This window comes from Panthera uncia, chromosome D4, assembly GCF_023721935.1.
Source record: "Panthera uncia isolate 11264 chromosome D4, Puncia_PCG_1.0, whole genome shotgun sequence".
Lineage (NCBI taxonomy): Eukaryota > Metazoa > Chordata > Mammalia > Carnivora > Felidae > Panthera > Panthera uncia.
In genome coordinates, this window is record NC_064807.1 from 44030255 (window position 1) to 44053349 (window position 23095).

Consider the following 23095-nt stretch of genomic DNA (forward strand, 5'->3'; position numbering starts at 1 on the left):
AAAATTAAGAAGTACTTGGCTTTCAGAGAAATTTTCTGATTTACTAGAATAACGTATCCCTTGGGAACTTACTGGGATGGAACAAAAGTTCAGCTTCTTGAGCACATAAATAACCGTACGGTATAGTAGTTATTCAACGTTGCAAGACTCATTCAAGCTAGAAGCTTTGTATAGGGTTAAATTGGGTCAGAATATCAAACAGGAAATTTATATATGAGCAACTGTAGGTTTTGACTATAAACTAATAGGGCTTAATTCTCACACGGCTTAGGAAAAATCAGTGTATGCACACCCACGAAAGCACCTGACCTACGTATAGCACACACATGCGCTTGAGGTACACCAGTCAGGCTATTTCCAGTTAAGCCACAGTAAAAGCAATACATCTATCACAAGGAGATAACTGCTAATTCCCATTAGGGAAACTTACAGTTTGGTATCTTAGAAGAGTGGCAAATGTGACAGGATTGTAAAATCTCCCACTGCCCAGGTTCTTATGACAAAGCTTCACTAAGGTTGACACACACCCACCCCAATATCCATATGCCTGCACCTAAAAAGAGAAAGACGAGTTACTTTTAAAACTTCTTACCAGTGGCAGCATGCCAAACCAGTTTTTCCTCAACCCAATACTCTTGACAGCTCTATCGTAATATGCCAGGTAGGCCAAAAAGATATACTGCAAATTAAGAAATTGGCAAGCGTGATCCTGAATTAAAAGTATAGATGATGTGGTCTCCTCGGTACATGAAAGATCCCAGATACGTGCATAAAAGGGGAAGACTACCCTTGTACCCAGAAGCCAGACTCCTCTCTTTACCACCTATAAGACTCAAGCACTTGTAAATCATCCATCTAGATCTGATTTTAGCACTCTTCTGTGATCTTATCCGAGGAACGACTTGCACATATGTATCCAAAGACACAAGAGTCGTATTGGGTGTTTGTTTGTTTTTAATCTACACAACAAATCAACTCTCAGAAGTACACCGATGAGCCCTCCCATTGTAACCCAAAAACTTACCACTCAAAATTGGAGCCACCTGTTTGCAGCTCCGACCTCAAGTGCACAGCTTTTTATCTCTTGGGTCAAATCTGGCACCTAACATTAGTACTAAATTTCCTCATAACAACGTGATTATGTAATCTCTCCAATTTAACTAGATTTTTTCCTCTGGGTTGTTTTTTTTTTTTTTTTTTTTAAACAAGGACAAATGCATCAACATACAACAAAATTCTCGACATGAGTGATAAAAATGCATTAAAAGTAACCTTTAATCTACGCTATTAACTGATTTTATTCTATTTTGGCACGTTTGAAGTAACTCATCTAAGGATTAGTTAGGCTTTTCTACACTTCTTTTTATCAGGACTCTACCATTCTTGATTTAGTTTTGAGAGAAAAGGGTTTGCAAAAACTATAATAATCTCACAGCTGGAGATGGCTGGAAAGTCCGTTAGTGTTCATTGTGCCCTTAATTTGCAGGAAGCCTTTGTGCTCTTCTCCTCATTTTACATGCTGAGCAGTTTTCACTGATAAAGTACTTATAGACCAGTTATTTCAGATTAACGAAAAGCCCAGTAAAATTTTATGTCAAACGGCTGTGAACTTTCTCTTTAAAATACTGAAATGTATCTTCAGTCTTGATTGCACGACAATCTTAACCCTGATAATTTGCCTCAGTAGCTTTCACGTGAGGCGGCAAAGGGAGTCTTAAAAATTTTAAGAAGTATTATTTTCAAACAGAGAAAGAATCCCAAATTTGAGACTATGAATTCAGAGTGAATGACTGCAGCCTCGGGGCAAACACACTGGTTTAATCACGTAGCAGTAGGTTTCAAAATCTTGCCTTCTTCAGCCTTAACAATAAAGGATCTCCCTGCCCTTTAAACCTATGGCAACAACGCAAACACGTTATACAAAAAGAACCCAATATCGTTAGGATTTTTAACATTATGACATCAATTTCAGGAGTGGGTGGCACTGTGGTACTTTGACACCCAAAATGAGAGTTTAAAGTCAATGACTTAGTCTTTCCTCTGGACCTCAAGTCCCCAAAAGGACATTTAAAGATCCAATTGTCATAGATTCTAATTCAAACTCAGTTTTCACAACTTTTCACAAGCTTCACAACTCCCTAACCATCTGGGGGTACAAAGATGCAAAGTCTAACTGAGAAGTCTAAGCTGAAGTTTTTAAATCTGTCTCAGAAGCAAAACCGCTGAGATGGGTCATATCCCAAGACATGAAACTGTACCGTTAATGGAGTGCTAAAATCACTCATTTTCTGCCATACCACCTTCTTCTAAATCAGCAGTTCAAACCACAATCACAGAGGCTCCCATCTAACACAGCAAGTACATCTGCAAAGTAGCAATGATAGTGTCTGAAACTAACAGGGTTAAACAACGTCTTTTGTGAGGCCACTGGCCAAATCTACAGCAGCTGTCTAACTTTGCCTTGAACGATCATAGCAAAAGCTCAAGGAAGTGATCCAATACAGCACTGGTCTTTAGTAACCAGATCGTTTCTATTTCATTTTCAGCCAAGGGAACGGATAATGAAAACAAAATTATTCCTCAGTCAGAAAGTTTACTTGACAAGCTAATTTTTACCAACCTTTAACTTTTATTCACATGTATAACCGTGAGAGCGGTTTCTTTTTCATGTGGAGACAATCTTAATAACTCTTAAACACTGGCTACACAAGACAAACTTCAGATGGCTATCACTTCTTTAAACTCACTTATAAAAACTACTGGAAAACTTTTTAGCAATTCAAGGACTAGTCCCAAGGTGAAAGAAAGAAAGAAAGAAAGAAAGAAAGAAAGAAAGAAAGAAAGAAAGGAAGAAAGAGAAAAGAAAGACAAAAAAAGAAAAGGTAAACATTTTCGTCACTGCCATAAACTGGTGAGCCAGATCTTTGATTCTATCAGTGAAGAAAACTACGGAATTCACACCATTTTACACATGAACTCAAACAAGCATATAGTAATTTTTGTACAAGGAACAAATTCAGTTCTTCAAAGATGAGAATCTTCCACCTAAAACTACTTAACGTTATTTAAAACAAACAAAACCAGTGGCCCGTCATAAATATCATCATCTGGCTTTTACCAATACATCTGAGGTACCTGCTCTTAAACTCTTCTCTACTTAGCCTATGGAAAAGAGCTACCGCAGGAGTTATATACACGTATTCTAAACAGAAAGCCAACATTCTTCAGAAATTAATTTTCTCAAGAACATAAATAAGGGCAAGAAAGTAAATCAAATCAATGACCCAACAAAGTTATGTTATCACTCTGGTGAATAACTGTAGGTTCACACTGGGAAGAAACTCCAAAATCACTTTAAACTAAGTTATGTAGGAATGCACATGACTGCAACATTCCCCATTTCAATATTTACAATGTATAAGTAAATATTTATTTACTTAAATTTTATTTAAGTAAGTTTTCCTAAAGAACAATTTTTTTCCCCTAAAGGGCAATCTCAATCCAGTATTTAATTTGTAATTCCAGTCCTGTTTCCACAAAGGTTTGGCCCAATGCAATTTTAGTTAAATTTCAGGGTGGTATATACTTAGGCTACATGCCACAAGCAAAAGATACTAACCATAAATTTACCGATATATTTTTTTTATTACAACAGATCCCATCATTTTATAGTATCTCAGGTAAGAGAAACAGGACTTCGACACTGTAACATTTGGAAGTGACTGCTAGGTGTTTGTTTCCTAAAGGAGAAAAATTGAAAGCAACAAAAAGCACCTATGAATTAAAATATACATGCCAATGGGTATTCCTGAATTGACAGATGTATGAATGGCTTACTTGTTTTAAAAAGGAAACCTCAAATCCTGGGTTAATATTATGTGTCACTTCTAGAGATTTAAACCATAAATTCCTCAAATAAAATTAAACAAATTGAGTTGTAAGTAATTAACTATGGGACTTCAATAATGTAAAATTATCTCTGTATATTCTCTATGGCTCGGGAATGTAACTGGTTATGTTCAAAATAATACACTTAGTGGGTCTTGGAGCCCAGTGCCTGTAAAATCTCCCATGGAGATTCAGGACCACCCATTGAAAATAGTACAACATTATTGCCTCAAGCAAGAAGCTGGTACATAGGACTGGTTATTCAAGTCTTTTAAATACTATTTTATTGAGGGATTGTGGGAGGTGGGGGAGGGGTTAAGGGGGATTCATGAGTGGATGGGGGAGTAAAACTCAGAAAAAAAATTTTTTTCTAAAGCAGAGGTTCCTGTAGGTGCCCCCCCCCCACACACACACACCATCAAACCCTCCCTCCCTTTTTAACAGCTACATAAACAAAGTAATAAGTGCTCAATTTCAGGGAGAATTACATTATACTCCATTTGAACAGGCTACAAAGTACTTTTATTTGAAAAGCTGCTTCTCCTCTGTTATAAACAAATTTACCCGGCACCAATTTCAGACAAGAGAAGAGGGCTAAGGGAGATGGGAGGCAGAGTTAGGAAAAAATTCACTCAGTGTCTTAAATAGTTGATCCAATAAAGATCCTTTAGAGAAAACTGTAAGTCTATTTTTTTTTCTCCCACTAAGCAAATCATACAGGACGGCTTTTCTTTTCTAGCGTACTGCACCCTGTCTCTTTAAATTCCAGGCCTGCCCCATTTCCCACGCATTCAATGAAAGCAACACGTTTGCTGGCCTCTAGCCCACAATGTCAAGTAGTTTTCTTGCTATTGAATTTCAAGATTATTCTTTTGGATCATTTGCCCTTTAGTTTTAAGCACGCCAAAGCAAAAATAATGTCTTTCTACAATAACATAAAGAAAACTCTGAGGCCTTTACAAGTCTACAAGTAGAGAACACCTTGTCCTTCAGTTCCCCTTTCACTGCAAAATATGCTCCAAATAAGGGCCATTTATACATTATCTTGGTCTACCATAGCTTTGTCTGTACTATAATAAAATTCTAGGAGTATATTTAATTTGGTACCAAATTTGGAATTTCTAACAAGTTGCAATATTCAAAACCAAGGCTTCATACTGCTCAAATGCGCCAGTCTTTAGCATGGTCCCTTGAGTATTTAGCGAGACTAGATTTTAAAACAAATACGTGATTTTCTATACTTGCAAATTAACTTAATAATAAAAATAGAAACAAATACTGTGAGTTGTAATCATGGTGCCAAAGAGTAGATTTTCCTCATCTTCATACATTTCTTAATCCTGAAGAAAAGAATCCAGACTATTAGGAATCCCATTTAGAGCTCTCTCCAAAGGAACAGAAATAGTTAAATAAAAATTTATCAGCAGAACTGAATTAAGCCCATGAAAAATGTTACTCCAAATGCTAGCAAATGGAACTTAACGTGGCAATTTTATTCCAGCAGCTAGTAAAGAAATGCTCTGATCACAAATGTCAAGTCTTGTGTTTTACATCGAAGGTGGAGTTAATCTGTCATTTATGAATTTTATAAAAGCATCTAATACCAAAGGGAAAACAGACTTATTTTTATTTGACATGTAGTCTTGCTATGCATTTGAGCATAGCACTTTCAATCGCTCTTTTTTTTAATGTTAAAAATGTAAACATGTTTCCCACAGACCATAATATCATGGACTGAATCAGATAAAATTTTGGATTGTAAAGAGACCTTTAAGACTACTAGAATTAACTCTTGTCATTTGGCAGAAATCATTTCTTTTAGTTGTGTTCAAGGAATGTTCATATTAATCTATCTGTCGTGTATTCAAAACAGGAAATTACATTTTAATTTTCATTTTGTAAAACTTCTGGTTATTTTTGTAGTTTATGCATGAAACACGATTAAAACGGTCTTCATACTGAAATATTGTTTGTGTTTATGCGCTTATGCATCAATTCAAAAATGCATCAATTTCCCTGCCCCAAACATTTGTTTTGCCTTTGTTTTGGTAGTCGTTTGGGTACTTTTTATTTCTCCCAATTCAACGTAAGTTTAACTTCCAAACTATATACAAAGACACAAACTGGAAATGGGTCTGTATTTCCAATTATAGGTCCTATTTATCTCTAACACTATTACCATACATCTAAACATGATGAGAGTCCTTTTGTTTGCTGTCCGTTATTAAAGTCAGATTGAGGCCCTGGAAAATGTCCTAATACTACACATCAAGATAAATGTATTAGTTAACAAAGTTATACTTATCAAAATTTCACAGGGAAAAAAAAAATCAAAACTTTTCAAAACATTCCTTAGTACTCCAAAAATGTATACTCTACTGAAATATTAAGCATGGTTGCCTTTCTGTTACAAAGAATATCTTACATGAATCATGTACTTATAAATGAGGTTAATCTGATTAATTTTACAAACTTCAACACAGCAACACTGTTAAGAAAGGTACGAGTATTTACACGTTTCTCTTTAAAGCTTACAATCAACTTATGAAACATTTGTGCATATATTATAGAGCTATTAAAGGAAAACACTCAAAATGACAAGGTGACTAAAATTTCAAATAACAAAACATGAAATGTCCCTTGGGAAAGACATTTTTATGTTCTCAATGAGATTACTTTAAAAAAAAAAAACTAAACTAAAAAGCTTATTGTAAACATGTCCATAAGTACACTTAAATATCTAGTTTTATATTCACATAATATGTATCATTCAAGAAAGCTTGAAAAATCCAACAAATTTCACAAGAATTTCCTGAGAGCTCCTTTCTATTTGCTAGATGGGGTGCTGAATCTTTGAATAAAGCCAATTTGACTTTTTTTTTTTTAATTTCCCGATACCCCATCTCCCAGAGATAACGTCTATGAACATTTTGCTATAGCATTTTCTCCCCTTCATTTCATTCACGTACTTTTATCTCTCACACAATTCTCAAAATGTGAGTAATGAATAATTCTGGCCATTCTGATATAAAGAAAATGGACTGAATCAAATTCTAAAATCAATGATGAAAATACCCCACCCCACCCCCAAAAAGAGTCTCTACAGAAAGACACTATGTCAAGTAGCACTAACTCCCAGCTGAATAGACTTTACAACATAATTCTCATTTATTTGCTGCTCTCTTTAAACCGTCTGCATTTGTGTATTTTTTTATATTCGTATAATTAAATCCTTGGCTCTAGCATCATTCAACAATTCCTTTTAACAAGCTGGAATAAATAGAAATTTCTTTCCTTTTTTTTTTTTTTTTTCCTTAAAAGTTAAGCAGCAAGTTACAAGGAAAGAGTGGAAGGGTAATTGCTTTTCAAGACAACTTCAATTAAGCATCTGAATTATTAAACACAAAACCCTGAAGGTATGGTGAGTGATCAAATATTTGATATACCGTACTTTCTCTTTTAACCTGTTTACATGATAACATAAGTCCAAGTCCCCAATAATTCTGTTGACAACAGAAACACAGGTACTTATCTGAAACATAATGCTTCAGGAAAACAAATTGACAAAATTTCAAGGTCTGGCCTACATTATAGGGAAGAAAAAAATAATCGGCCAACTTTCATGGAAAACCCAATGGCCTTCCTACCTGATCAAGAGCCATGATTTGCGGAAGAAGTTTCCAATAAACATAGGGTGTCTTGAGTTCTTGAATGTTCCAACCTACAAGTAGTGTCGATGGCTGGTATAAATGGCACCAATACTACCAGCACGTAACTTTTCATAATGAAAACGTAATCACCTATTTGGCGAATTATCCAATTAGCTTACTTCCCTGTTATTGCAGGTAAGTCTTATACCCACTGCACTGCTCACTCACCATTAAAAAAGGTAAAATTCCAATATAGTCAAGTTCATGTCAACATTTTCTTTTTTCAAAAAAAAAAAAAAAAATCATTCTCCAAACTACCACATTTATGCAAAGTAAGAAATTTAACACATCAGAACATACCTATTGTCTAGCATGATAGCCAATACACTGGTGATATCTCATAAATGGCACTTATTTTGTTAAGAAAACACTAGATCCATGATATGCTCCTAGCTTATCCTTTAAAACAAAACAAAACAAGACCAAAAACTAAGGAAAAATAATATTTCAGAGCTAGAAGAGCCCACAGAGCTTATTCAATCCAAACACATCCCTTCTAGGGTCCAGGCCAGAGCCTTCCCTGCTGCATTGCTAAATACCGCTCTACAAGTTACTGGAATACATTTGACTCCTATTTTTAAAGCTAAAAGGCTAGTTGTATTTCATGGATTAAGTAGTAAAAACAGTGATAGACCTGGCCAAGTCTCTCAAATTTGTGTCTAGCTTTTTAAAAAGCATCCAAAGTCGGTGGAAAAAAAAAAAAAAAAAAAAAGAATAAGGGAGAAAAGACAGGAAAGGAGAAAAATTCATTTTTGCCTAGAACATAGGCTAAAGCTCATTCTAGAAAATGTGATTCTAAGCTAACACAATGTTTCCTGCTAAATTCAAGTGGTGGCTCTGTTTACACAAAGTCAATTATTAGAGGTACAGAAGAAACGAGTTTCAGAACACTGAGTAATAATTTACCACTTAGAGGAGTGGAAGTTAAAGTCAGGATTCTAAAACTCCGACTTGCAAATCTACATTGTTGTCAAAAACTTCCAATGTCTAGACTGCATTGATCAAAGCTATGAATACTACCCACAGAGAGAATATAGGTCTCATCTCATCTGATGTGTAACTAATGCAACATAGGAGGAACAATAGATACATATCCAAGGAGAGGCCAGTGGGGACTGACTGAGGACATAACACATGCTTCTGCTCAGTGTTCATATGATGAGAAAGTAACTTCCTACTGCTCGTTACTATTTCTGGGCATAGGTACAAAGTCATACAACAAGCATCTCTGATAAGAAAATCTGGAGCTATGTCAACATTTTGAATAATCCATCCCACCAAGAGCAACCAAATCCCAACAGCCTAAACTATTTTTCACTGAGTCACCACACAACAGTTGCTTATAATACAGGAACAGGGAAAGAAATCAAACAAAGGAAAAATTTTTGTCAAATAGAAGAGTATTTCTTCAATGCAAAGAAACCTTTCAGTTCTCAGCAACTCATAATAATGAAGTATTTGGGGTAAAAGGTATGGATAATAGGAGTCCAAATGAACCTTGTTTTTAAACATCCAAAATATTATAAGTGTTTATCAAAATAAATAGGTACCTAGAATAATCTGATACTAATCTCCCCCAATACTACCCTCAGAGGGAGAGGGAAGAAGTAGGGCATAAAACCTATCTGCAAAGATTACAGGCATTATGCAGACTGAATTTATATCTAGATACATTAAGAGGCAAGTAACTCTCCCTACTCTGTAGGTTACTGCTCTTACTAATATTTTAGGAAATTGTTAATGTGTATTTTGCTTTTTAAAATCAATACATACACACAGCATTTGGCCTGGTATTGATGGGAAAATAACTAACTAATGATTTCTGCTGGAAAGAAACAAAGAAAAAAAATCTGCTTTTGGCAAAATTAAATATTTTAAAATTTATTTGGCTCAGAAAATATCAATCTTCTAACATGGGTAATAACTCTAATTAAATTCAACTGATCATCTTTATAATCACTTAGGAACATGATTTTAAATAAACAGGCCTCAGAATGAGTTCAAGATAAGCCATCATTTTCTTTAAAAAAAATGATGATGCACTGATTTTATCCAAAAAGTTAACTGTTAACTACTACATACCAACTAAATCACACCCAAATACTAGCCTTATCTTTTTAGAAATTCAATGATAATAGCCTTCTTCAAGCCTTAATCACTGCAAACTTATCACACTTAAGTTAAAAGGATTACATCATACAACAGTATTTCTTAAAACAATGTTCTGGATCCTTCATGGCATTGCAATCCTACCATGGGAGGGAGGTGGGGGGCTGGGGAGGCGGCAGATTATCAGGAGATCCCTACCATTCAGTAACAATTTTTCCTAATGATTTAATCTCAAAGGAAAATCTTAAATTAATCCACAAAATAAATGTGATTTTACCTTAAAGAAGCTATAGAACTTTTCCCTTTTAGACAGCATCTACCATGGTTACCACCGCTTAATTAAATCCTAGGTCATGTCTACAAAAGTAATTATTGCTGAACATTTGTCTGCGAATATAAGTGAATAATTATTCACCATTTTAAAAGTAAACGTTTACCACATTTATTACTAGCTATCTTTACACCAGCACATTTGTGACTCATTGTATCTACATGCAAGATCACTTCACGTTTCTAGGCTTCTGGTTAAAAGTAAAACAAGAAGATAAACAAAGATGAATAATCTCAAGGGTCCTTTCCAGCTCCAGAAGACAAAAGCACATCGAAGGCAGGGACCCCCTTTTTCTCTTACGTCTCCCCCAATCCTTTCCCTGTGTCCTGCACGTATGAAGTCTGCCAGTTAAGCACATTACCATGCCCACAAATTATATTCTTAAACAAAACCCCAAAGCCACACAGGAAAACAAAACAAAATAGATCAATTTGACAAAATTAAAAACTTGTGTATGACAAAGAGATACCACACATCAGACTACAAGAAAAAGAAACGAAAATGGGACAAGATATTTTCAACACAAACAAAAAAGGACTAACATCCTACAGATAAGAAAAAGACAAAAGATCCCAATAGTTTCTTTTTTTAAAAAGACAAAGGATGTTTTTAAAAGTCAATAAAGAGGAAATCCAAATGGTCAATAAACATATAGAAAATGTTCAACTCCATTAGAAATCAGAGAGATGCAAATGAAAACAAAAGATACCATATTTCAACTAAATATAAAACTAAGAGATCTGAAAATAATCAATGTTGGCAAAGCTGTAGAGAAAACAGTACTCCGTCCCTGACAGAGTATAAACTGTCACGACTACTTTGTAGAGCAATCTGACATCTAATACAAATGAAAACACACGCACACCTCAAATTCTAGGCCTATATTCAAAACCTTGTTCATTTGTAAAAGGTAACACATTCAAAGATGTTCACTGCACAGAACAGAAAGCGACCTATATATTCCTTAACAGGGGACCAGAAAAGTAAGCATACAACCTATTCCTGCCATAAAATACTAAACAGAAGGACCTAAAGGTAATGAATTTGCTCTCTACACATGAAATGTAGTAAGGTTCAAAAATGTCGAGAGGGGAAAATGGCAAGACACAAAATTATTCACTCATGAAAATGTTCTGGAATTTAATAGTGGCCACTGTTGCACAACCTTGTGAATATACTAAAAGCCACTGGATTTTATACTTTCAAAGGGTAAATTTTATGGTATACAAATTATATGTCAATTAAAAAAAATGATTCACTCGCTATGATACTTTTGGTGGAGATTTTTAAAACACAATGTACTATTACCTGCACCAATATAAATGTGCAAATGTGCATCAATAGAATGGAAGAAAGGCTAAAAAGTTAGAAAAAAAGGATTCAGAAGCACTTAAAAACTTTAGCTGCATCTATAATACCTAATTCTCTAAAATCAAAACAAAGAATCAAATAGGATAAAATGTAAACATTTATTCATTCTTGGTAGTGGGGATTTGAATGTTTGTTATATCATTCTTTCCTTTGTATTTTCTTGTACTTTTTCTTTTTTTTTGAGAAATACAAAAAGGGCACAAAAGAGGCATACCATAAGTGACAAATAGTAAATATATACACACAGAGAGCTATGTAGCATTGCTAACCAAATAAATGCAAATAAAAGTAAAGTATTGCTTCATCCACAAACTGGCAAAGATTAAAAAACAAAACTTAATTCCCAGTACTGGTAACCATGTGGGGAAAGGAGAAGTCTCCCAACCCCTGGGGAAGGATAAATTGGTACAATCATTTTGGAAGGAAGTTTGGTAATGCACAACAAAATTTAAAATCTATGTACCTTTAAATCAATCAATCAATCAATCAATCCTGTGTACCTTGTCTCAACTACCTCCCTTCTGGAAATCTAACACCAAGAAATTATAGGCGAAACTATAAAAATGAATATGTCAAAGGTGTTCAGCATAGCATTATTCATAACAAATTAACACTAAGAACAATGTCCACATAAAGTTATGACAAATGTGTATTCAATGTAATACCATAAAATTCAGCTTTAAAAAGATGGTATTTCACCATATACCCTGAGGGTAGGAATGTTCATTTGTGCTGTATCCCCAGCTCCTAGAAGTGATCTAGCCATATAGGAGCTCCAAAAAAACACCTGTTGAGTGAATTAATGTTAATTTACGTTAGTATTTATATGTGTGTATGTATATATATGAAGATATTTACTAAAATATTAATTATGGCTGTAAAGAATTCTCAGTGACTTTTTTACGTATCTATGGTTTGATTTTTCTATAATGAACACATATCTATAAATTTTAAAAATAACAGCATTTTCAACTGCATGTAAAAAAATACATGGGTTCTTCATAAAAGCTGTACAGTACGATTGTGCAATGTAATTTCTCATCTTCTACATTATCTGTAAGTTTAAAAAAAAAACGTATGAATTATCTGTAGTATCAATGGACTCTTTTCAGACAAATTATATTCTCAAATATGAATACAGCCCTATAAACAAGAATAAAGAGAACCACAAAATATAAGAGAATAAAAGATTAAAGCGTTAAAATCTATGTTATGAGGAAGAGGATGAACTAAAGACACTCTGGCCACACACACAAAACAAAATGTTTTGAAAGAATATTAACTTGTATTACTGAGACAAGAGAATTTCTCTTTCTACGTGGTAGCTTCTTGTTTGAGTAAAACCTAAAATCAAGGAAAGTATAAAAGCCAAGGGAAAACAATTATAGAATTTTCTATTATCTCCATCAGGACAGTGTGAAACATTATGTTTCAGAGATCAAAATTTAATAAAGATTAAAGTCTGAAGTTCAGTAATACATAGAATCCTTAACTAAGTCATTGGTGCAACTGTGTATAGCTCCTCCCCTCCCAAGTATCTAAGCTTTCCAAGTTCTCTTTTGAGGACTTAAGTCACCAAGAGATTTAAAAAAAAAAAAAAAGAAGAAGTTCCACATCTTAGAACTGTAAAAGATGTGTTAAGTAGTAGGAATCATCTGTAATAGATGACCAGAAAAAGAATGAAAGGGCTAAGGTTGGCCCAGGGAAGACCACTGGAAGGAAACTTCAAAGAACCAAGAGCAAAGAACAAGGTAATCTTTAAAGTAAAATTATGAGACTGACTGTTACCCCTGCCCTGTCCTACCTCACAGAGACAGTCCTACAGGAGGTCACCTAAAATAAGAGATACAAAAGCTTCTGCGTTATACAAATAATATGCCATTAACTGGACAGTGATATTAACTATAAAATGCATCCCCTGAAAGCCAAGTTTGGATTCTCCTTTTCTGAAAAAAATCGCTGGATAATTGCTACAATGGAACTTAACCATGCCAGTACTTTGGAAGACTGATCTTTCCTCCTTCCATTAAATGTTTTTATTAGCAACATCAACTGTGGCTTTAAAACATCACCTTCCACATATTAATGGGGCAGCTCGTCTATGCCAGGTTCTACGTTGAATATCTGGTTCTCTGAGTGTATTCTGGAGACCCCAGGATCCCCAAAACCTCTTCCAGGGATTGGCTATTCTCACCACAACTCTAAGACATTTTTGCCTCTTTCCCCCATGCTCTCACGAGTGTGCTTCAGTCTTCGAGGGGCTCCATAAAGTGTGAGAACACAACAGACTGAATGCAGAGACACACAAGCTGAGCCAGTTATTTCACAACAGTGAAAAGATGTGTACACACAGAAAGTAGAAGAATGCGACACTTCTCACTCCCATTTTTGGAAAATACTCATTTTTCTTTAAAATGCTATTTATATGCTGACGTATAATGGGTTGATTACTGTTATCTTTCAACAAATTAATAAATAACTTTTTAAATGTCTCAGGTTTGATTTCTAATGGAGTAAATATTAATGGATACAAGTCCATGGAAAAAGCTCTCTGGAATCAATTTTGAAGAGTCTGAAGAGGTCCGAAGACCAATAAACTGGAAAACAGCTGATTCATATTTACTCCTCAATTTAGGAGGTAATGGTCCTCTTCTTCCATCGTTCCAGGAACACAAATGAGAACACAAGTGAGAAGACACACACAGAAATGACTTGCTCAAGAGCACACAAGAGGTCTCTAAAGCCAGCGTTCGAATACAAGGCTGTAATTCCTAACCCAAACTCCTCACCACGGAGCAGCAATATCTACCCAAGATAGTTCTACACTGGGTCTTTACTCTTTGTCTTTTAGTCTTAAAAAGTAATGAGTGCTCACTGGAATGTTTTAAATATATGGAATTAACTTTTCAAAAAAAAAAAAATCAAATGCTACAAAAACAACCTCCCATCCCTGCCAACACCGTAAGAGCTGGGTTCCCACTCATCCAAAATTTATTTATACACATACACACATACCCTTTTTAGTTCTATAAGCATATTTTTTAAATGGGATCACACTGATCTAGCAACTTGACTTATTTCACTTAATATCTCTTGAAGATCTTCCTGCATCTACAAACATATTTACCCCTTTTTATAATCCCCATCATTTAAGTGAACCCAGCTGGGGTCCCCTAATTGGCTTGCTTCCCAATTTCTGTTTTAAAAAGTCACAAGAAATACACTGTATCTTTGTGCAGTTGCAAAGCTGTATCTGTTGGAAAATCCCTGGAAGTAAACTTGCTGGGTCAAAGGGTATAAACATCTAAAACCTTAATAGATGTTGCCAAATGCCCTCCAAAATGTCCGTGCCCAATTTATATTCCCACTAACAGCATAGGAGATTGCCTCCAATAATTCAGCTTTTAAGTGCCTTGGAAAATTATGCTGTATGTTGCTTCAAAATGCCAAGTAGTAGAACTGCTCTCACCAGTCATCTTAATTCCATACAGAACTCTACCCAAATCTTCTAACACTCACTGAATATATCAGTATAGTCATCCATCTGTTTTGGTTTTTTTTGTTGTTGTTGTTGTTTTTTTTCTGAAACCTTTGAAATACCTAAGAAGAGGAAACACACCAGGTGCACGCAATATCTTCAGCTAGTCTGGCCTCAAATTTTAGGTACCCTGATAAAAAGTTATCCAAATTATTTCAGAAGACTGTTTAACACAAATCAGAACTACACAGTAACGCTGGGCTCAAACATTTAAATCAAAGTTGTAAGTGGGGATTTATTATGCTTTATCTGCCCACTCAAAGGACTAGGGCTACAAATAAAAAGCCATCAAACCATACCAGTGGCCAAATTAGCTTACATAAAATAATAAGCAACAGATTTCATATCATAAATGTCAATGGAACAGACTGCAATAGTAAGGATGGCTGTAATTGGAAAGAAAGTTCACTCAAATTCCCATCATATTGAAAATGAAAGCATTAATATTTTAAATTAAATGTTTTGAATGTAACTATTCATTTCAGTCATATCAGACTATTACAAATCTTTGGTACTAATAAATAAGATATGGTCTTTTTTTTTTTTACAAGTGGATAGTTTTAAAATGCATTAGACTCTGACCTGCTTATTCTGTAACAACTAATGGATATTCCAGGCTTCACCATTTCATCAAAATCTCTCTTCTAGGACTCAGTGCTAGTAATTTTAAATTGCAAGTCTCCAACCCATCTTTGGGACAGAGTAAACCCACATGAATTCAAGTACAATTAGCTCAATTCTGAAACGGTACATGTAATTCTCATCAGGCAACAAGTTGAAATACTCTAATTTCTTCCTCTGCAAGTTCTCATACTATTACTGTGGAATAAAGGAAATCAACCTGAAAAATCAATTTGCTTTTCCAAAGCAAAGATTTACCAAACTAAGGACTCATCCATCTTCGTGGCTGAGCAGTTCATCCTCAGTGCTAAGGTCCACTTCCGTTTATCAACTAATGTATATACTGAAAGTGATTTACCTTGCCATTATTAATAGCCATTTACAGTTTGGAGTATGTGCATTTCTTTTGAATACCTTGCAACTCAGATTTTTCACAAAGCCATTTGTGCAGTGTCTTCCATTTCCAATTTCTCACTTACAGATCTATAAGATAGCAAATACAGCACCTTAAAAGGTACAGGAGTAGACTTAGCCATGTCTGGCATTCTTGTTCTGTATTTATTTATTCTTATCATTTTGAAAGGCGTTATAAGCCAAAAAATAAGTCCCAGGATCAAGTGGTATGTTTGGTGTTACTTGAATTTACAACTAAGTATTCCCAATGAACAGAGAAACCTTCTCTTGCAATCTGAATCATGTGTAATTACAGTATGACAAGGTCTCTCCTGGGCTATGTAAGCTGGCATTTTTCCCAGGACTTGTCACATCATGGGAAGCACACATACAAATAAAAATCCAAAAATAAACATTTTAAAACAATGGCTTATAGACTACATAAAGAAACTCCGCAGTTGAAAATAAAAACCGAAGAGCCCAACGGGCAAGCAGGCATCTCTCGCTAGAGACGTCTGAGACATCAGTGTTAGCAAGCGGCTTACCACGCCTAGCAACAACTCCCAGGTGTGGGCTGTGCAGGGCCAGCACCCTCATGCTCCCTCAGGCTGGACCGAAAATCATTCAGGATGGGAAATAAAGGGGAGCATCCCCACTCACACACTGAAGCAGGGAAACAGTGGTGAAATACGGGGAGGTTGGTCATCTTTAATTTCATAATGCCAATTTGTTGATTGCCACGGAGCCTAAACAAAGTTATCTTAAGAGCTACATCTTCTGCCAACTGACGTAGTTTCCCTAATATACTAAACACTGCTTTTTTGGTTAAATGTATTCCCTCTCGAAGTGTGTGACAGACAAGGAGTCCTAATGGTGGCTACCAGGGATCTTAGAAGGTGGTTTCTTTTGTTTCAACTCCTCTGCAGTGGCTCTATACATACATGGAAAAGGGAGAGGGAGATTCCAAGAAGCATCACACCCAACCTCAAACAGTGACAGAAACTTGACGACGCTCATCCTAATTACAGTGTTGAGGAAATATGAAGGAAAATGATCTCTGGCTGTATTGTGATCTATCATGCTAACAAAATCTAAATGTTATTTCCTCTAGGCCATGCATAGTCTTACCCTTCTATTAGAAGCTGGATTCATTTGTTAACCATCAGCAAAGCCCAACAAATTCGACTGCTCAAGTTTTCAGGAGGAGCTATAAAACAAACCACTGAAGGCAAAACATAGGGTCCTACAACCCATTGCATGAGCTCTGGAAACAAAAAATAAGCATCAACACAAACCTCTGCCACCTCGGAGGCACACAGCATTGCTCCTTTCTTTATTCAGCTCCTCAATGTTCAATAATTTCCAGGAGCTCTAAGCAGAATGGATTTATTATGATGTTACTCTAAGAAACTGCAGGAGTTCTAGATGCCAATAAAGATTACGGATCAAATGGAAGATAACTACTAACCATTGTGTCGAGTTAGATAAATAAACCTGCTCACAAACAAAGCACCTTATTGTATTTGTACTGTTACCTCCACTAATCCAACTAAAACAACCAGACAGTAGCTTTCCGGAGGCTGAAGGGAATAGACATCAGGATTTCTCAAACCCTCTTTAAATTTTCTTTCAAAATAACACTCCGGTGTTTTGTTTTGTTTTTTCTTTTTTCTTTTTTCAAAACTGTCCTGCCCTTTATGGAAAGTGCTTGGGGCCCGAGAGGCTGGGCAGGATATGCAAACTAGAGACCAAGGCTAAAATCCAAGGTGGGGAAGAAGTGAGGAAGAAGGCAGGACAAACATCGTTCCTCTGAAACTTAGCTTCGACCTTTGCAGGGACCCTCCTCCCCGCAGATCACATCGGGCAGAGACTTCGGCACGCTGCTCAAAAATCCAATGAGCAGTCAAGTGCCACTGGGGGCTAGGGACGAGTAAGCCCCCCGCCCCTCCGCCGACTAAACATTAAAATGCTGACGGTGCGAGGCGGGGGGTGATTAACCCACGAAAGGAAAAATCAGTGACAACGGGCACCTCCCGCCTAATTCACAGAGAGGAAGGCAGAGGAGACCCCGAGGAGAGGCGACTTCCCAAAACGGAACAATAACTACATCCCACGCATTCCCTGCTAATAACACAGGTAAATTTCAATTTCTCTAGGAAAAAAAAAAGGCGCAAGCTGTCTGTTCCCTCCAGCCCCACCCCCCGACGCCTCCAAACCCAACAACTAATTGCACCTTCCCACAGAACCCGCGGCTAACCCCAGAGGACCGGTGAGGGCTGGCTTGGGATGAATAAACACTCGACACCTGACGGTCCTTTCTCTGCGGTGACTTTCCCGAAGCCGAAGTGGCGCGCGCGCGGGCGAGAGCCCGGACCTGGCCAGCGCGGCGCCGCGCACCCAGGTCCCGAGGCGACGCCGGCGAGCGCGACGCGGGGGGGGGGAACGGGGGGCGGGGAGAGGGGCAGAGGGGACCGCCCGGGCCAAGCGATTGTTTCCTCCGCGAGCAAAGACATTTTTTGATCAAGCTCCTTTTGTATTCGAGCCCTACCTCTTTTTGGCCTAGGAAAGCTTTCGTGCAAGTGGAAGACGACTTTCTCCACAAAGTGCTGTATGTTACTGTGCTCCGGGCCGCGCACGAACACCATCCAGTCGTGGGTGAAGCCCTCCACGGTGGGTTTTTTCCTCACCTGGGCGCGGTGCCCCAGCTCCAGCTTCACCTGCACGGCACACTGCGGGCAGGGGGAGGAGAGACAGCCGTGAACAACAGGAAGGCGACCGTTCGACACTGAACATTGCGCCTGACATTTTTTTTCCTCCTTCTTGAAACGCACATAAAAGGAAACGGCGGTGCCCTCTGCATCCACGTTTCACGCGCGTGGGCGCGCACACTCCACACCCCCAGATACACCCCACCCGGCCCGCCCGGCGCCCAGCATCCACGCCGACAGGGATTGTAACGGAATGTTACCCCCAATCGGGAAGGGGGTCCGGGGGTCGGGGGGAAGAGGGAGAGCTCACTCAAGCCACTACGAGCACGACAACAAATGCATCGGAAACAAATTAGAAGACAATTAGGAGGCGATGCCGGGGCGGTTTCCCGGCGTGGGAAGGGAGGTAGCCGGGACCCCGAGGGGGGGTTCTGGCGAGCCCCCTCCCTGAAAGTGCCGCGGCGACAGGCACACGCCGAGGAAGTCTTTGTGTACATGTGTGTGTGCGTGCGTGTGGAGCGCTGTGCCAGGCGGAATGGAAACTACAGGCACCCTCTGCTGATGGGCACAAACTCCCGTGCTCTTAGCACTGGGTTCGTGCACAACAAAAATGAGACGTCGTCACACACACACTCCCGCAGGAAAACACGCCGAGGCATCCATAACTTAAGGCACCCCGCACCCCCCAGCGAAAAGCCCCACGCGATCGGCGAGGCCAGCCTAACAGAGCCCCCGCAACACACTTCCAAGAGCCAAAGTGGACCCAAAGTAGCTCCCACCTCCCCCAAAAAATAAAATTCGGAAAGGCAGGGAGGCGGGCGGACAGCCGCCGAGGCTCGACTGCGCACAGCCCGGCGTGGGGGCAAAGTTGCGTGCGGCCCCGCCGCTGTCAGCCCGCACACTCCGGCTCACACACGCGCGCCGCGGAGAACGCACCATCGTAGCGGCCGCCGAGGCTGCTCGCCGCGTCCCCGGACTGTGCCCGCGGCTCCCGGCGGCGGCGGCGGCTGAAATATGGCTGAGTTATTATTCGCCTCCTTCCACCGTGTGAGTGTGTGTGTGAGTGCGCGCGTGTGAGCGAGAGTGCGCTTCTTGCGATTGCAAAGAGAGGCGAGGAGAGAGGGAGGCGCGGGGGGGGGGGTGGTGGAGGGGCGAGTGTGTTAGTGTGTGAGTGTGTGTGTGTGTGTGTGTGTGTGTGTGTGTGCGCGCGCCGGGGGGGGGGGGGCGGGGGGGGGGGGGGGAGGGGAGCGGAGGCTGAGGGAGAGGCGGCAGCTCCCTGCAAGCCGTACCAACCTTTCTCTAATTGGAACCGCGGAGCGCTGGCGCTGTCTGGGCTGCGGCGGCGGCGCAGGGCGAGGGAGGAAAGGCGGGGAAGGGGGGGGGTCTTTTATTATTTTTTTTTGCATGTACTTACCGAGCTAGCCATGCCTGGGGGCCCGGAGGTTTGCTGGGGTGTTGTGTGGTACCCCCCCTCCCCCGCCCCCCTCAGCTGTAATTCATGAAGAGGCTGCTATGAATGAGAGCGCGCCCAGGAGCGGAGGGTAGATGGCGGACATTCTCTGCCTTTTTCCCCCCGCGTTCGCTTGCTCGCTCGCTCGCTTATTAAACTCAGCCCCAAAAGCAAAAGCAGCAGCAGCAGCAGCAGCAGCTCCAGGGCCAGAGGATGAGATTCCGGAGCATGCGCCGTGGCGCCTTACACCGGGGCTCCGAGCCTTACGGGGCGGAGGGAGGGCGCGAGGGCGGGGCGGAGCGCGCGGGGAGGCCGAGCGAGCAAACCAGGGGGAGCTCGAAAGAGCCAATCACCGGCCACCTCCCGAAACCCGGCGGCCCGCACCGCCACACTGGAACGCCAGGCTTAAAGTAACAGGTTCCTACCGGAGGCGGGGGGTGGAGAGGTGGAGCAAAGGACGGGGAGGGGGCGCTAGAATGGGGAGAGCGGCCAGCTGGGGAGCCATCCCAGCCCTGTGTAAACTCCTCCCTCCCTACAATAAAAAACGGATTAAAACTGCTGGAATGTAGCCACTGCCTAGAGCCCCCAGCAGCCGGAGAAGGGGTGTTAAATCAAGTCTTCGGCGTTAGCACGCTCGGGGGAGGGAGGGGGCTTTCTTTTACTTTCCACCCCGTCTTTTTGTGGTTTTGTGCTGGGAAGTCAAGAACTCACGCCCAAACAAATTTATTTAAGGAAAGAGCGAGAGAAGTGCCACTCTGCAAACAAACATCAAAAAGCAGTCGCTGAGACTGTTAAAACCGGCAACAATCCCCTGGCCCCCTTCCCCATCCACACTCACAGGCACCCGTCCACCACTCCCACTCCCCGCCCTTCTGCCACCGCCACCGAAAATTCAAAAATGAAATGAACAAAAATGTTATTTCCTTCCAAGGGAACTCCTCCCGCTTTGGTAATCCCCGGCTGGGAGGCATCGCGCAGCGGTGCCCAGGTGAAGGTAAAACACCTGGGAGTACCGGCTGCAGACCCTTAGGAACTAGGCTTGGAGTTGTTTTCTTCGGGAGGTTTCCCCTCCGGACAGCCTGGTGGGTGGCATCAGAACGCGGAGGATTGTCCTCTGAGGACACGCGGGGCAACTGGGAGTCTTAAAATAGCAGATAAAGTTAATACTGGCTGTAATGTGCATAAATTGGATTATAATCTTTAGGCGTATTGGTGACAGCCAGCGTAATCCAACTCTGGGTATTAATCCGGTTAGGCTCCCGGGTGACAACCAGTCGCAAGAGTGTTCCCAGAGTCGCCTTCCTGCAAACGTTCCCACTCGGGATGGATTGGGTCTCAGTGGCTGGGGATACAGCAGCGCAGCCACGCGTGGGGCGGGAGGGGGTGGAGGACTGACTAGCTTCCTTTAGCAATGCGGACGACCTTCACTAAGGAAACGGATAAGATCTAGACGATCGACTTGAAAGTGAAAGATGGGTGTAACTCCGGTTCGTTGAAAAAAGATCCTTGCATCTTCCTAGCCCTCATTCCTTTCTCGCCGTCTTTGTCTTCTTTCTTTCCCCAAGTTCCCTGGTCTCCCGACTTCTTTCTGATTCTTTCTTTTCTCTTCGCCCTGCCTTCCCTCTTGATGTGCCTCTTTTTCGTCTTTCTCCCTCAACTTTCTGCTTTTTTCTTCTTTTCTTTCTTTAAACCACGAAAGCAAGTTGTCTCAGCTCTTGGAATAAAGAGAGCGGGAGAGGAATAGGGAAGGAGGTTACCTGGGGCATCTGGAGCCGTGGTCGGTAGCTTTCAGTTCTCCCACCTTCTGACAGGAAGAGAACCCGAATCAGATCGGAGCACTTCAGGCCAACTTTAATTTTCAATCCAACCTTCCAACTCCAGTGGGTTGAACTACTAAAACTGATGCTCTGACCTCTCCCCAGTTACAACCCAGGAAACTTTGGCTTGAGGGCCCCAATTCCTACTACCCTTCTTTTGGATTTAGGATAGAGTGGAGAGGACGATTGACCGAGGGGAGAAACATTTTGATCCAAATCCAAGGGTTTAGATTTCTCAACTGACCCACAGGTACATAGATGTCTATCATCTTGTATGTGTGTATGTGTAGGTGTGTATCAGGACTAAGTTTACATAGACAGGGACAAGCTGTGTGTTAGGATCTAGGTGAAGGGAGGACCTACTTGCTATGTATTATTAAATTTTTTATGAAATAATTAAATTACAGAGAAGTCCTTCAGAATTATCAGGTTGGGAACTGATGTTTATCTGGATGTGCCATTAGTCAAAAGCCATTTCCTGTAAGGCAGCAACCATTGGGCAGTGAGTGTAGCTCAACACACAGGTGAAAAACAACAATCTAGTTGTAAGTTGGAGTTGGCCTTAGAGGTTGGCTAATTTCTTCCAGTGCCAGCGGACTTTCTTTGTGATTCTCTCTGTAACTTGTCTTTGCGCTGAGGGGCTGATATCTCTTTCTTGAACTATGTGTTCATTGAATTAATATTATTCCAGGAGTCACCAATAAGCCATAGAGTCAAAGAGGGTCTTTTCCCATTACCCCTCCTATCCCAAAGACTGCTTTAAACACCGAATGTAGGGATAAATTTCATTCTCTAGACACTGAAAATATAGATTTGGTCAGTAGATGGCGCATGGAGCCCTTCCACCAACGTCCTTACGTGACCTCTTTACAACAAAAAGACCAGGAGGAGGAGAAAAAGAAAGAAAACACAATCCTGAATACTCTAGATTCAACTTTTGGGCAAAGAAATTTATGCCGGTCTTTCAATGTATTGTGTATAACCTGTTCTAACAAGCCGGCTATCAATTAAAATCAATCAAAACAGGAGTAACATCAGATTAATTTTTGTCTAGCATATCTGGAGATCTTTGCAGTTCACATGAGGTACAAATGTGAGAAGTCTTTTGAATACTTGACAATGCGATTATAGAAAATATTTTGCAAGTAAGTTTTAAGAC

The 23095-nt window shown here is 39.9% G+C and overlaps 1 protein-coding gene across 2 annotated transcripts in view; it reads right to left on the reverse strand.

The window, feature by feature from the left end:
• Nucleotides 1–20388, reverse strand: part of MLLT3 (MLLT3 super elongation complex subunit) — a 286493-nt gene extending 266105 nt beyond the window's left edge. The window contains exons 1-2 of one of the 2 annotated variants that reach the window (XM_049635187.1): nt 19606–19691; nt 18510–18690 (exon numbers count right to left, since the gene is read on the reverse strand). In XM_049635187.1, the coding sequence (XP_049491144.1) occupies nt 18510–18690; nt 19606–19608 (184 nt within the window). In that variant the 5' untranslated portion in view covers nt 19609–19691. Of the gene's footprint in view, nt 1–18509; nt 18691–19605; nt 19692–20083 lie in introns of those variants that run through there. The other variant, XM_049635181.1, reaches the window with a different exon arrangement.
• Nucleotides 20389–23095: the final 2707 nt, after the last annotated feature.